The sequence below is a fragment of the Carcharhinus amblyrhynchos genome, chromosome 7 (assembly GCF_965287045.1).
Source record: "Carcharhinus amblyrhynchos chromosome 7, sCarAmb.v2.hapA, whole genome shotgun sequence".
In the NCBI taxonomy this organism is placed as follows: domain Eukaryota; kingdom Metazoa; phylum Chordata; class Chondrichthyes; order Carcharhiniformes; family Carcharhinidae; genus Carcharhinus; species Carcharhinus amblyrhynchos.
The window spans coordinates 69,122,348-69,136,233 of record NC_137330.1 but is presented as its reverse complement, the minus strand read 5'-3'; the positions used below and the strand labels follow the sequence as shown (position 1 = coordinate 69,136,233).

The following is a 13,886-nucleotide window of genomic DNA, read 5'->3' as shown; positions in this document are numbered from 1 at the left end:
GGACTGCTGTTCACGCACACATTTTTAGAATCATAGAACTAGAGAAAAAGTAGGGAACAGTTATTCAGCCCATCCAGCTAAACTTTTCAGCCTTGTTGCCACAGGTTTTCCCATGGCAGATGCAGTAATTCATTTAAATCCCTGTTGACATTGGCAGGGCCAGAATATCCCACCAGTAGGAAGGTCCAGAAAAGCCCGCCCATCACATCTGTGCCAGCCAAAAAAGCACCTTATCAGCCCATGTCTGGACGTCATCTGAGTCTTGTTATTCGTATGCCAAGAATGCTTTATTACCTGCGGAGTTCTGAATTAAGCTAATCACTGGGCAACAGTTTGTAAATATCCCCATTTATGGCAGAAACAGAACAAAAGCTGGAAATATCTTGAAACTGAGATGATTGGAAGATTGTAGGAGGTTACAGAGGGAAGGAGGTGAATACAAGGAGGAGTTTGAACATCAGGATGAGAAACCTAAAATTGAGGCATTACTTAATAAAGAGGCAATCAGGATGTAAGCACAGCATAGGTGATTTGAGGTAGTCTACAGTAAATAGGCTTGAAGGGTGGACAATGCAAAACCTGAAACAGTCTTTTCTTTGATTTGTTCACGGTTGTAGTACCATATACACAATGAAGGGTTTCCTCGATGGAAGCTGGAACTTTGTCTTCGCACAGAACTGTGTGGTGGTCACTCCTATCAATACTATCATGGACAGATCCATGTATGACAGGTAGATTGGTGAGGATGAGATCAAGTAGGTCTTTTCTGCTTGTTGGTCCCCAAGTCTGAATATAAGAAAGTATGGATAATGGTTTCTGCCACAGATGGGCTGAGCATGGGGCAGAGGTGGGTGGTGCTCATTGGATTTAGTGGGTAGGAAATGAAGCTTACAGTGAGAGTGAAAGACAAGGGTTTTAGTTTTTCCAATGAATAACTGGAAATAAATTCAATTTAAACACCATCTATTGGTCAGCAGTAATTTAAACATTGGAAGTTCAATATATGTTGGACTTAAAAAACAAAAAAAAACTTTGCCTAATTTTTTTCAATCTAATTATAAACTATAATGATTTGTTGCAAAAAGTTCAATGAAACTATAATGAGCTAATTAATGGCTAATTACCCTTCTTTGCTTAAGTCAGACCCTTTACTTAAAGCTAGTAAATACACACCATTAGTTTTTTTGTGAGTTGGTCTCTTTCTGAGATCATTTCCTTTAACTCAGTGATCAGCTGTAGGTCCTCCGGTCTTGATTCTCTGTTATTGTACTTTTCATCAGCTTCTTCCAATCTAGAACAATACAACCATATTTATCAAAGTTTTCATTTGAAGGATAAGGATTCAGCTGGTTTAGAAGTTGCTAAATCCAAATTTTATATTTTGCACAAGTAGAAAATCAGAGATTCAAATGACCACAAAGTGCCTGCAAAGGCACTCTCGTCTTTAAACATTTAATAGAGTCATAGAAATTTATTGCATGGAGCAAGTCCTTTCAGCGCATTGTGTTGGTGCTGACTAACAAGGTGACATATCCAGCCTAATTCCATTTCTAGCTCTTGATCTGTCACTTTGTAAATTGCTTCTACCTCCCTTCAAGTTCTAGGCCCCACCAGCCTCTAGGGGAAAAATAAAACCCCTTTCAATCCCCTTAAAACCTTCAATATCTTACCCTAAATCAGCAGATAAGCTCGAAGTCAAAAAGAAAACCAAAGTTGCGAGGTCTACCCAGCCTGTTTAGTCCCCTCAATCAAAAGGAATAGGGCCTTCCTATCCCCTACTCAATCTAGATTCCTCAGATTTTTGAATCTATGGATCAAAAGTAAAACTAAACTGAGGATACAGATAAATTAGGAAAGGCAAAATTCACTTGTAAGTAAATAGAGATAGTTTTAAGTAAGTTATATTTATTTGTGTGGGTGATAGGAGTATGATATGGCTTTTTGAGCTTATTTATATTTCTGCAATTAAGAACTTCAGTCTTATTTTCACTTCAAAAGGTACCTGCATTTTTGAAGAGGTTTTACAATGCTAAAACAAACATTGTATATAAAAACTGGGCTGTTGCCTAGCAGTAAGAAGTCTGACAACACCAGGTTTAAGTCCAACCGATTTATTTGACAGTAAATTCACAAGCTTTCGAGGTTTGCCTCTTTGTCAGGTGAATGGAGAGTACTGACCTCAGACAGAGCATATAACAGCACAAACAGTTTACAGATTACTGATTAGAATGCGAATCTTCAGTAATCTGTAAACTGTCTGTGCTGTTATATGCTCTGTCTGAGGCCAGTACTCTCCATTTACCTGACGAAAAGGCAAACCTCGAAAGCTTGTGAATTTACTATCAAATAAATCGGTTGGGCTTAAACCTGGTGTTGTCAGACTTCTTACTGTGTTTACCCCAGTCCAACGCCAGCATCTCCACATCATGACTGTTGCCTCGCAACCAGGGGCCGTAAGAAGAAACAAAAGCAATGTAATTTCAGTTGGAAGAGTGAAACCTTGGACTAAGGAGCTTTTCACAGAATCTGGTGAAACAGGAACATGAAGAGAGATTGCAGAGAGCAGGCCCTGTACTATAGAACAGAAAGTTCCAGAAAGCAGAAAAACTATGAAGTTCAGGAACAAGGACAGGGATGCAAAACAGATGCTCATCAGTGAAGTTAAGAGTGAAGAGCAGAGAGAGACTCCAAAAAGATAATGCTGCAGAAAGCAGGCAGAAAGTGAAGTTGGCTTGTAAGAATGCAGAGATCCAATGTGATCCAAATGTTGGTGACACCTTACATGGCCTGTGAAGCTGTGGTGTTCTGTTGCCATGGCTGGATATATTAGAGATTGCATGCAAAGAAAGCTTGAAGCATGTGGTAACACAAGGGAGGAACATCAAAAGGAATGGTTGAAACCCCGGAGGTGGATCCTTGATGAAGAAACCATTGTCCGGGGAGAAGATTCCAAGGTGTGTTGTTCGAGAACACAGACTGAAACTCTTGTGGGAAAGGTAAGAGTTTCAGTGAGACCAGGGGGAATTTGAGAAATCTGTAGAAGTTGTTTCGAGTAATATCACTTGGTTTCAGAGTGTTGGGTATCTGACCACCATTTACCAATCTGTTCAAATTAACTGTGTACATACGAGAATATTAAAATACAAGATAGATCCTGTAGCTTGTTAAAAAGTTGTATATATCTATAATAGTATAGTTGAGGTGAAGGAGTTAATCTTTTCTTGTTTAATAAATGTTTTAATCTTTTGTTAGAAATTCAACAGTTGACTCTGGCGACTGTTTAGTAGCTACCTTTCACATATCAAAACAAAAAAAATAAAAGTTTGGATCAATCATTGCAGGGTTCCACTCTGCAATCTGATATGTCCAGTAATAACATCAGCTAGAATTATAACATGTTCAATAAGGCCAAGAAGCTTAACAGTAAAGGAACTGCAGGATAAGGCAATAGAAGCCACAAACAAACATCTAACTTGCTGTAATGGATACAGTTTTTATATTTTTTTAAAATTCCCTTTCTTGCATTACTTTGTTCATTTCTACCCCATTTTTGACTTCCTACCTTTCATTTTTATACCTTCTTCTTTTGAGTATAATCCAATTGAACTAGACTACAATCACACAATCTGACCACTGCAAAGAACTGCAGAGAAAGGTGCAAGAACTCAGTAGTGAGGTTCACTGAGCTCTCAAATTGCATATGTGGATTTAGATAAAAAGAGCTAAATCCAAAGCAGGGCTCTTGCAAAAGAAACCTACTCGTATCATAATGTTGTAAGCATTGTAAGAGGAAATGGGTTAGTTTAATTAAAGTTTTAAAGCATCTTTCTCTAAATAATTGAAAATTTTCTAGATTTATGTTACTACAATTTTTTTAAGCTGCATAAGGAAAACATTGCAAAATTACAAATAAAGTCTTGCTGTAAAGAATGAATCACTGGGAGACACGGTGGCAGTGGTTAGCACTGCTGCATCACAGAGCCAGGGACCCAGGTTTGATTCCCAGCTTGTGTCACTGTCTGTGCTGAGTCTGCACGGTCTCCCCGAGTCTGCGTGGGTTTCCTCCGGGTGCTCCGCTTTCCTCCCACAGTCCAAAAGACATGCTGGTTACATGTGCTGGCCATGCTAAATTCTCTCTTGATGTACTCGAACAGGTGTTGGCGTGTGGCGACTAGGTGGTTTTCACATTAACTTCAGCGGTGTTAATTTAAGCCTACTTGTGAGTAATAAGTGAACTTTACTTTAACTGAAGTTCGTGGCAGATTGGGTGAAAAGTCAACAAGGCTGTTCAAAGGTCAGTCACAGGAGGGAGGTTTGCTATGTATCCTCTAAATTTTTTTTTAACCCCCTAGTACACCGGTGATTTATTTCAGTATGCCATTACGCAGTAACTGAAAGGGTTTACTTGTGTAAGACCTGCACAGGGACTTCCATGTTGCTGTGTTGCCCCATAGCTTACAGGAAAGATTGCACCTGAGTGGTTAAAATTAGGAGATACGATTGTATCAGGAATGATAATTTTTTGGAAAAACTGTTGAAATGTATACAGGCCAGTTGATTTTTTTCAATAAAGGTGAAACTCCTTTAGTATCCATTATCCTTTTGTGTTCAATTAATCTCCCTCTAGAGACTATTTTCTTTTTCTCGGTGCAGATACATTTAATAAATGAATAGAAGTAATTAAATGCTATTTTAATTCATATGCAGCATATGCAATGACAACTAATACTATTTTAATGAATATTTAAGTGATGGCTGCTTGAACTTGGGAGCAGCAAATATAGCATATATTAAAAAGCAAAATACCAAGAATTCAACTTTCTTTCCAATTATTATAGACTTTAGCCATGACCCAGATCAGGAATCTCTTTGCTGGAGTTGCTTATACTTTTGGAAATACATAATGTCACAAGTACCATTGAGAGAAAATTGAAAGAATTTGATGTGAAATTATCAGTTTCCTTTTAATATTCACGTTTATTCTAGCCTAATGAAAGGAGTAATTACGAGGCTTAGCAAGCTGACATTGTAAGTAACAAATTACAATAATGTTAAACAGAAAATTTCAATTTAAATAGCACAGAGACAAGCCATATGATCAAATACTGATGTTAATGCTCCACATGAGCCTCCTCCAATACTACTTGATCCTATCAACATATACTTGAACTCTTTTCTCCCTCACGTGTTTATCAGGCTTCTCCTTTATGGTGATAGTTCTGTAATCAAAACAAATGAAGTTGCACACATAACAACGTATCTGGTTTAACTCAGAGTACAAATCAGATAGATAAGGGTTGAGGTCGGTGCAAAACTGCCCTGATCTCCTTGGCTCACCAAGGCAAGACATCCTTGCTTCTGTACTTAAACCTTTTTGCAATGAAGGACAACATACAATTTGCCTTCCTAACTGCCTACTGCACCTGCATTCTTCCTTTCAGTGACTGGTGTACAAGCTCCCTTTGTACCTCAACATTTCCCAATCTATCACTATTTACACAATACTCTGCTATTCTGCTCCTACCAAAGTGGATAACTGCACACATATCCATGTTATACTACATTTGCTGTGTATTTGTCCACTCACTCAACTTGTCCAAATTGCCTTAAAGCCTCTTTACATCCTCCTCACTATTCACATTTCCACCTAAATTTGTGCCATCATCAAGCCTGGAAACATTACATGGAAACATAGAAAACAGAAACAGGAATAGGCCATTCAGCCCTTCAGAGATTGCTCCAAAATTCATTAGGATCATGGCTGATTATCCAACTCAGTAACATGCTCCCATTTTCCCCCCATATCCTTTGATACCTTTAGCCCAAGATCGATATCTAACTCCTTCTTGAAAAGATACGATGTTTTGGCCTTTCTGTAGTAGTGAATGTGAAAGGCTCACCACTTGCTGGGTGAAAAAATTGCTTCTCATCTCAGTCCTAAATGGAGTTTATCCTCTGTCATTAGACTGTGACTCCTGGTTCTTGGCTCCCCTGCCATTGGGAACAACCTTCCTGCACTAAACCAGTCTATTAAATTTTATAGGTTTCTATGAGATCACCACTCCCCACCCCCCACGCCTAATGTTCTTCTGAATTCCAGTGAATATAACCAACTCAACCTCTCCTCATTTATCAGTCCCACCTTCCCAGAAATCAGTCTGGTAAACATTCGCTGCACTTCCTCTAAAGCAAGAACATTCTTTCTCTGATAAGGAGACCAAAACTGTACACAATTTTCCAGCTGGGGTCTCAACAAGGCCCTGTATAATTGCAACAACACATCTCTGCTCCTGTACTTGAATCCTCTCGCTATGAAGGCCAACATAGCATTTGCCTTCTTTATCGCTTGCTGCATCTGCATGTTTACTTTCAGCAACTGGTGTACAAGGATACCCAGGTCTTGCAGCACATTCTCCTCTCTCAATCCATAAGGGCAGAGGGACAGAGGTTACCAGGGATAGAGGGCTAAATCTTACCAAAAAAGTGTTGTTTCTGGTGACAAAACTGGCGTGTTCCTCTCCAGAGAAACCAGTCGGTTTTCTCTCCAGATCTTACAACATTCTGCCAAAAGAAATCAAGGGAGTGACCTTCACGCCATAAGGTGAGGAGGTGGGGGCAGGTCCTAAGTACATCAGCAACATCCCGCTGCTCACAGATCAGGGTGCCATCTTTAAAAGGAGCTCCTATCATTACCTATATAAACCTCCCTTGCCCGCCTAACACTGAGGTCCCAGGGGTTTCCCATTCCCCGATAGGCACTTCTGCACCCACATTGGCACATTCCCACCTCTTCCCCCATCCCCGACACTCTGAGCCAATACCCATCTCCACCACTGCTCCTCCACTGCCAGAAGCCTTTCCCTGAATCCTCTCCATCCACTCACAGCCACCACCGCATCTAAATGAATCCCATCCCCCCCATGAGGCTCCCACTGGGGCCCACCCCGAGCCACAGGTTTGCATTGCCAGGTTGGTACTGCCAGTTGGTATGGTGCCAAATTGGCAGTGCCGGAGGGCACTGTCGGGCCACTGCCTGGCCATGTCCTTCTCCCTCAGAGGATACTTACCTTAATGACCATGGGGAAACTCCCAGATCTGATTTACATCAAGGTAAGCCTGCATAAACCGTGCCAGTATGACGTCATGTCGATGCAGTGTCACTATCCAGTAGGGTGTCAATATGCAGTGATCAAGCATGTTAATCATACTTAAATACATTCAAATGCATGTAAAGCAGGTTCGCACCCACTATTGGCATGAACTTTATGACCTCACCAGCAAGGAGTGGATGAGATATTAAGGGGTTAACATCGCATGCAAATAAGAACTTTTGAGTTGATTTCAAAATGACAAGCTTAAGACATCTGTGATTAACGAATTTACCCTTTAACTGTTCTCTTTCTTTCAACATAACGATATTATGACCTTACATATGGTTAACCTGACTAGAACAAAGGGTGTCTTGTGATTAGCTATATTGTATCAGATCACATGTGATCATGAGGATTGTAAAAGCTACATAAAGGAGGACTGTCCCATTGTTTGGCATGCCTTTGCTACCTGACTCCCAACACTGGGTGGAAGTTACGTAGCAAAGGTTTGCCAACTTGCATATGTAAGCAGAATAAAGAACTTTTGAATCAGACAGCAATTGGTGTTTGCCTTTGTATCAAGGACAGAAGAGTGTCACGAAAAACGAACATAACATGGGGAAGATTTAAAATCGTGTCCTCGCGGGCAAGAACTGAACCTTCCAAATCTTGAAACCCTGCCGGCAACCTGACGGACAGCAAACGCGGGCTCAAGATACCACCTAGAGCGGCTGAGAATCTGAACAAAGATATGCTGACAGTGAGCCAAGTTACATGCCACAAAACTAACCAATTTTTCTGAGATAACAAGCATGATACATGTGAACAGTGTCTATAGATTTTCTTTAATGTACTTCCAGAAGTTCAACAAGATTCCATGTAAGACTTTTAAGAAAAATTAGAAAACCTGGAATTGGGGGCAACCTCTTGGCTTGGTTAGGGAACTGTTTAAAATGCAGGAGACAGAGGTTAGGATGATATTCAGATTATCATGATGTGACTAGTGGTGTTCCTCAGAGATCTCTACTGCTGTCTCAGATTTACATTAAATTTTTTAATTACTTGAGTGACGCAATAAAGTGCTGTATATCTTGCACTGCTTGTGAACTGGCAGAGCAGGCTCGATGAGTCCTGCTTCTATTTCTTGTGTTCTTATAAGTTAGGCAGCACAGTAAATGGTGTAGATGGAAACAGAAACTGCAAAAATGACAAGTAAATGATGGACAAAAGCTGACAGATGGAGTTTAATGTGGATAAGTGTGAGGTCAGTTAATTTGGATACAATTTAGATTAGAGGTTTTCTAATTGGTGAGAAACTTGGAACCATGAAAGAGTAGAGATTTGGGGGTCCAAATGCCAGAATCATTTAAAACTAGTTGCTGTGTACAGAAATAATATTAAAAGCCTTCTGGAATGTTGGCCTTCATGTCAAGACAGCTGGAATACAAAGGGGTGGAAGGTATATTACAGCTGCAGAGAGTTCTGGTTAGATTTCAGTTAATTCTGGCACTGCACGTCAGGAAAAAATACTTTGGCCTTAGTGAGATTCACCAAAATTATGCCAGAGTTAAAATACACTACACTTATTTTCACTTGAATACAGGATAGTAAGAGGTGATGTAATTTAGATGTTTAAAATGATTAGAGAATTTTATAGAGTAATTGCAAGGAAACTATTTTTTCTGGTCCAAGAGTCCAGAACAAGGGAGCGTGGCCTTAATATTAGAACTAGATTGTTAAAGCACTTCACATCAAGGGTAGTGGAAGTCTGGGATACTTTCCTTCAAAGTACTTTTCAGGCTCTATTAAATAAAAATTTAAAAACTAGGAATGATAGAATTTTGTTAGGCAAGTGTAATAGGGATAATGTAACCATGACTGATAAATGGAATTAAGGAATAGATCAGCCATAATCATCACAGTACACAAGGAGGCCATTCAGCCTATCAGCACTGGCTCTCTGAAACAGCATCCCACCTAGTCCAACTCTCCTGCTTTATTTCTGTAACTTGCACATTCTTTCTATTAAGACAGCAATCCCTTTTGAAAGCCTTGACCAAACCTGCCTCCACTACCCTCTCAGGAATTTGTTTCAGATTCCAACCACCCTCAGAGTGAAAAAGTGATTCCACTAATTGACAAGCTTGAGGACTGAATGGCCTCCTCCTTTGCTGATGTTCTCATCAAGTTCACCCAAATGGTAAATAACTAATTAATCAGTGCCCTTTCTAATACTAATGCCAGAGTTATTTATTTTAGATCCTAAAGTCATTATTAAAAATGCAACAAAACATACAAGATTTCCAGGGAAGAAATTTTATCCTTCAGGAGCTCCTGAGCCTTGTTGTAGTCTGCTAGCATGCACTGTGTCTCCCGGATGTGGGCTGCAGTCATTTCATTTATCATCTTCTCCTGTTTCTTTATCATGTCCTGTTCATAGATCCTGTTTGAAAAGAGACAGAGTGAAGCTATCTCTCAGCTTAATTTAATAGCCACTAACTTATTAAAGCTAAATCTAATTATTTAAATTATTGCAATTAGAATACCTCGTAACTATACGAAAAAAAGTAGACAATATAAATTTTTGCCATACCTTTCATAACTGGCTGGGGCATGAATATGGCAAACCTCCTCATTTTAGCAATTACTCTGCAATCTTTGTTTCCTCTTTTGCCTTTGGTGCCTATTGCCTAGCTTTCGCCATCAAAATTTTCCCCAAATTTGTCACTATTGGTTCCTTAGCCAAATACTTCTGATTACAATGTGGCAAAGTGTGAAGTTATCCACTTTAGTCGGAAAAATTAAAAAGCAGGATATACTTGCAGTGATAAGAGACTGGAAAGTCTGCATTTAGAGGGACCTGGGTACTTGTGTACATGAATTACAAAAAATTAACATCCAAGTATAGTGAGCAATTAGGAAGATAAAAGGGATATTAGTTTTGTGATTGTTTTATATGCCAGTCTTACTTTAATTATATTGTTACAGTAAAACCTGAAGTATTGTGTGCACCTTTGGTCTCCTTATAAGAAAGGGAACACTTGCTGTACAGCGAGCGCAATAAAGATTCACTAGACTGTTTCCTGGAATGAGCGATTTATCCTCGGCTTATATTTCCTGACATTTAGGATGGATAAGAGGTGATCTCGTTGAACTATATAAAATTCTTGATAACTTAACAGAGCAGATGCAAAGAAAATGTTTTCCCCTGGTTGGATATCAAGTAAGAAGTCTCACAACACCAGGTTAAAGTCCAACAGGTTTATTTGGTAGCAAAAGCGATTAGCTTTCGGAGCGCTGCTCCTTCGTCAGATAAATGGGAGTTCTGTTCACAGACAGGACATATAAAGACACAAACTCAATTTATAAAATAATTGTCAGAATGCGAGTCTTTACAGGTAATCAAGTCTTGAACATAGAACGTTACAGCATAGTACAGGCCCTTCGGCCCTCAATGTTGTGCCGAGCTATGTCCGAACCCAAAATCAAGCTATCCCACTCACTATCATTCTGGTGTGCTCCATGTGCCTATCCAATAGCCACTTGAAATTTCCTGAAGTGTCCGACTCCACTATCACAGCAGGCAGTGCATTCCACTCCCCACCCACTCTCTGAGTAAAGAATCTACCTTGGACATCCCTCCTATATCTCCCACCATGAACCTTAGAGTTATGCCCCCTAGTAACAGCTACATCCACCCGAGTAAATAGTCTCTGAACATCCACTCCATCTATCCCCCTCATCATCTTATAAACCTCTATTAAGTCACCTCTCATCCTCCTCCGTTGTAAAGAGAAAAGCCCTGGCTCCCTCAACCTGTCCTCACTTAACTACCCTCCAAACCAGGCAACATCCTGTTAAATCTCCTCTGCACTCTCTCCAATGCTTTAACATGCTTCCTATAGTGAGGTGACCAGAACTGCACACAATATTCCAAATGTGATCTCACCAAGGTCCTGTATAGTTGCAGCATAACCCCACGGCTCTTAAAATCAAACCCCCTGTTAATAAACGCTAACACACTATAAGCCTTCTTCACGGCTCTATCCACTTGAGTGGCAACCTTCAGAGATCTGTGGATATGAACCCCAAGATCTCTCTGTTCCTCCACATTGTCTGTATCATTTCTGAGCAATGTGAGTGGAGAAAGTGTTAAGGTGCCAAAAAGAGGGGACCAGGTACCATGGACTTCGAGAGGGAGCAAAGAGGTCATTACCATCTGCACACTTATCCCCAGGATGCCCACAGGCCAAGCAGCCACTGCCAGTATGCAGAGTGGGGTCCTTTAAGGGAGGTGGTGGTTGAGGGGGCTTAAGAACATAAGAAATAGGAGCAGGAGTAGGCCATCTAGCCCCTCGAGCCTACTCTGCCATTCAATAAGGTCATGGCTGATCTGATAGTGGTTCAGTTCCACTGACCCACCTGCTCCCCACAACCCTTAATTCCCTTATTGGTTAAAAATCTATCTGTGACTTAAACACACTTAACAAGGAAGCCTCTACTGCTTCAATGGGCAGAGAACGTATTTTGAGGCTGTGCCCCCTAGTTCTCGTTTCCATTCTAAGTGGAAATAACGTCGCTGCTTCTACCCTGTCTAGCCCCTTCATTATCTTATATGTCTCTATAAGATCTGCCCTCAACCTTCTAAACTCCAATGAGTACAGGCCCAATCTACTCAATCTCTCCTCATAAGCTGATCGCCTCATTTCCGGAATCAACCTGGTGAACCTTCTCTGTACCCCCTCCAAAGCTAATATATCCTCTCTCAAATAAGGGGACCAAAATTGTATACAGTACTCTAGGTGTGGCCTCACCAGTACCTTGTACAATAGAAGCAAGACCTTCCTGCTTTTATACTCCATCCCTCTTGCGATAAAGGCCAACAGGGATGTGTAGGTTGGAGGGATTAGTCGGTATAATATGTAGGGATATGGGGGTGGGGCCTGGGTGGGATTGTGTTCAGTGCAGACTCGGTGGGCCGGGGGGGCCTCTTTCTGCACTGTAGGGTTCTATGATAACATTTCATTTGCCTTCTTGATTACCTGCTGCACCTGCAAACTGAGTTTTTGTGATTCATGCACAAGGAGCCCCAGGTCCCTCTGCACAGTAGCATGTTGTAATTTTTCACCATTTAAATAATAGTCCATTTTACTATTATTCCTTCCAAAGTGGATAACCTCACACTTACCAACGTTATACTCCATCTGCCAGATCCTACACTCGGGCCCCTCCTCCAGATTGTCTATGTATATGTTAAACAATTGAGACCCCAGCACCGATCCCTGCGGCACGCCACTAGTCACTGACTGCCAACCGGAAAAACACCCATTTATTCTGACTCTCTGCTTTCTGTTAGATAGCCAATCCTCAATCCATGCTAACACTTCACCTCCAACTCCGTGTATCTTTATCTTATGCAGCAACCTTCTGTGAGGCACCTTATCGAATGCCTTCTGGAAATCTAAATACACCACATCCACCGGTTCCCCTTTGTTAACTGCACTCGTTATATCTTCATAAAATTCCAGTAAATTTGTCAAACATGACTTGCCCTTCATGAATCCATGCTGTGTCTGCTTGATTGAACCATTCTTTTCCAAGTGTCCTGCTATCTTTTCCTTAATGATAGATTCCAGCATTTTCCCAATTCCGGATGTTAAGCTAACCGGCCTGTAGTTACCTGCCTTTTGTCTACCTCCTTTTTTAAACAGTGGCGTCACATTAGCTGTTTTCCAATCAGCTGGTGCCTCCCCAGAGTCCAGCGAATTTTGATAAATTACAACTAATGCATTTGCTATTACTTCTGCTGTTTCTTTTAGTACCCTGGGATGCATTCCATCCGGACCAGGGGACTTGTCTACCTTTAGTCCCATTAGCCTACCCAGCACTAACCCTTTAGTGATAGTGATCGTTTTAAGGTCCTCACCCCCTACAGTCCCACGACCATCAATTATTGGTATGCTATTTGTGTCCTCCACTGTGAAGACCAACACAAAAAATTTGTTTAAGGCCTCAGCCATTTCCTTGTTTCCCATTATTAAATCTCCCTTCTCATCTTCGAAGGGACCAACATTTACTTTAGCCACTCTTTTCCGTTTTACATATTTGTAAAAACTTTTACTATCCGTTTTTATATTTTGTGCCAGTTTACTTTCATAATCTATCTTTCCTTTCTTTATTGCTTTCTTAGTAGTTTGTTTTGTTTTAAAGCTTTCCCAATCTTCTAGTTCCCCACTAATTTTGGCCACTCTGGATGCATTGGTTTTTAATTTGATACTCTATTTCCTTAGTTATCCATGGCTGGTTATCCCTTTTCTTACACTCCTTTTTCACTGGAATATATTTTTACTGAGTACTGAGAAAAATCTCCTTAAAAATCCTCTACTGTTCCTCAACTGTCCCACCAATTAGTCTGTGTTCCCAGTCTACATTAGCCAACTCTGCCCTCATCCTATTGTACTCGCCCTTGTTCAAGCAGAGGACACTGGTTTCGGACCCTACTTTCTCACCCTCCATGTGTATTAGAAATTCAACCATATTGTGACCACTCATTCCAAGAGGATCCCTAACAAGGAGATCATTAGTTTTACCTGTCTCATTACACAGGACCAGATCCAAGATAGCTTGCTCCCTTGTAGGTTCTGTAACATACTGTTCCAGGAAACTATCTCAACAGCATTCTAAGAACTCTTCCTCAAGTTCACCGTGTCCGACTTGAGTTGACCAATCAATATGGATGTTAAAATCCCCCATGATTATTGCTGTTCCATTTTTACATGCATCTGTTATTTGTTT

General features: G+C 40.6%; 1 protein-coding gene across 9 annotated transcripts in view; it reads right to left on the bottom strand.

The window, feature by feature from the left end:
- fam184ab (family with sequence similarity 184 member Ab) overlaps positions 1-13,886 on the bottom strand; it is a 214,841-nt gene that overhangs the window by 18,888 nt on the left and 182,067 nt on the right. For 6 of the 9 annotated variants that reach the window (XM_080192543.1, XM_080192542.1, XM_080192545.1 and 3 more), the window contains 2 exons: positions 9,388-9,534; positions 1,174-1,291 (listed from right to left, as the gene is read on the bottom strand). In XM_080192543.1, the coding sequence (XP_080048669.1) occupies positions 1,174-1,291; positions 9,388-9,534 (265 nt within the window). The remainder of the gene's footprint in view (positions 1-1,173; positions 1,292-9,387; positions 9,535-13,886) is intronic. The other 3 variants (XM_080192546.1, XM_080192547.1, XM_080192550.1) reach the window with 1 other exon arrangement.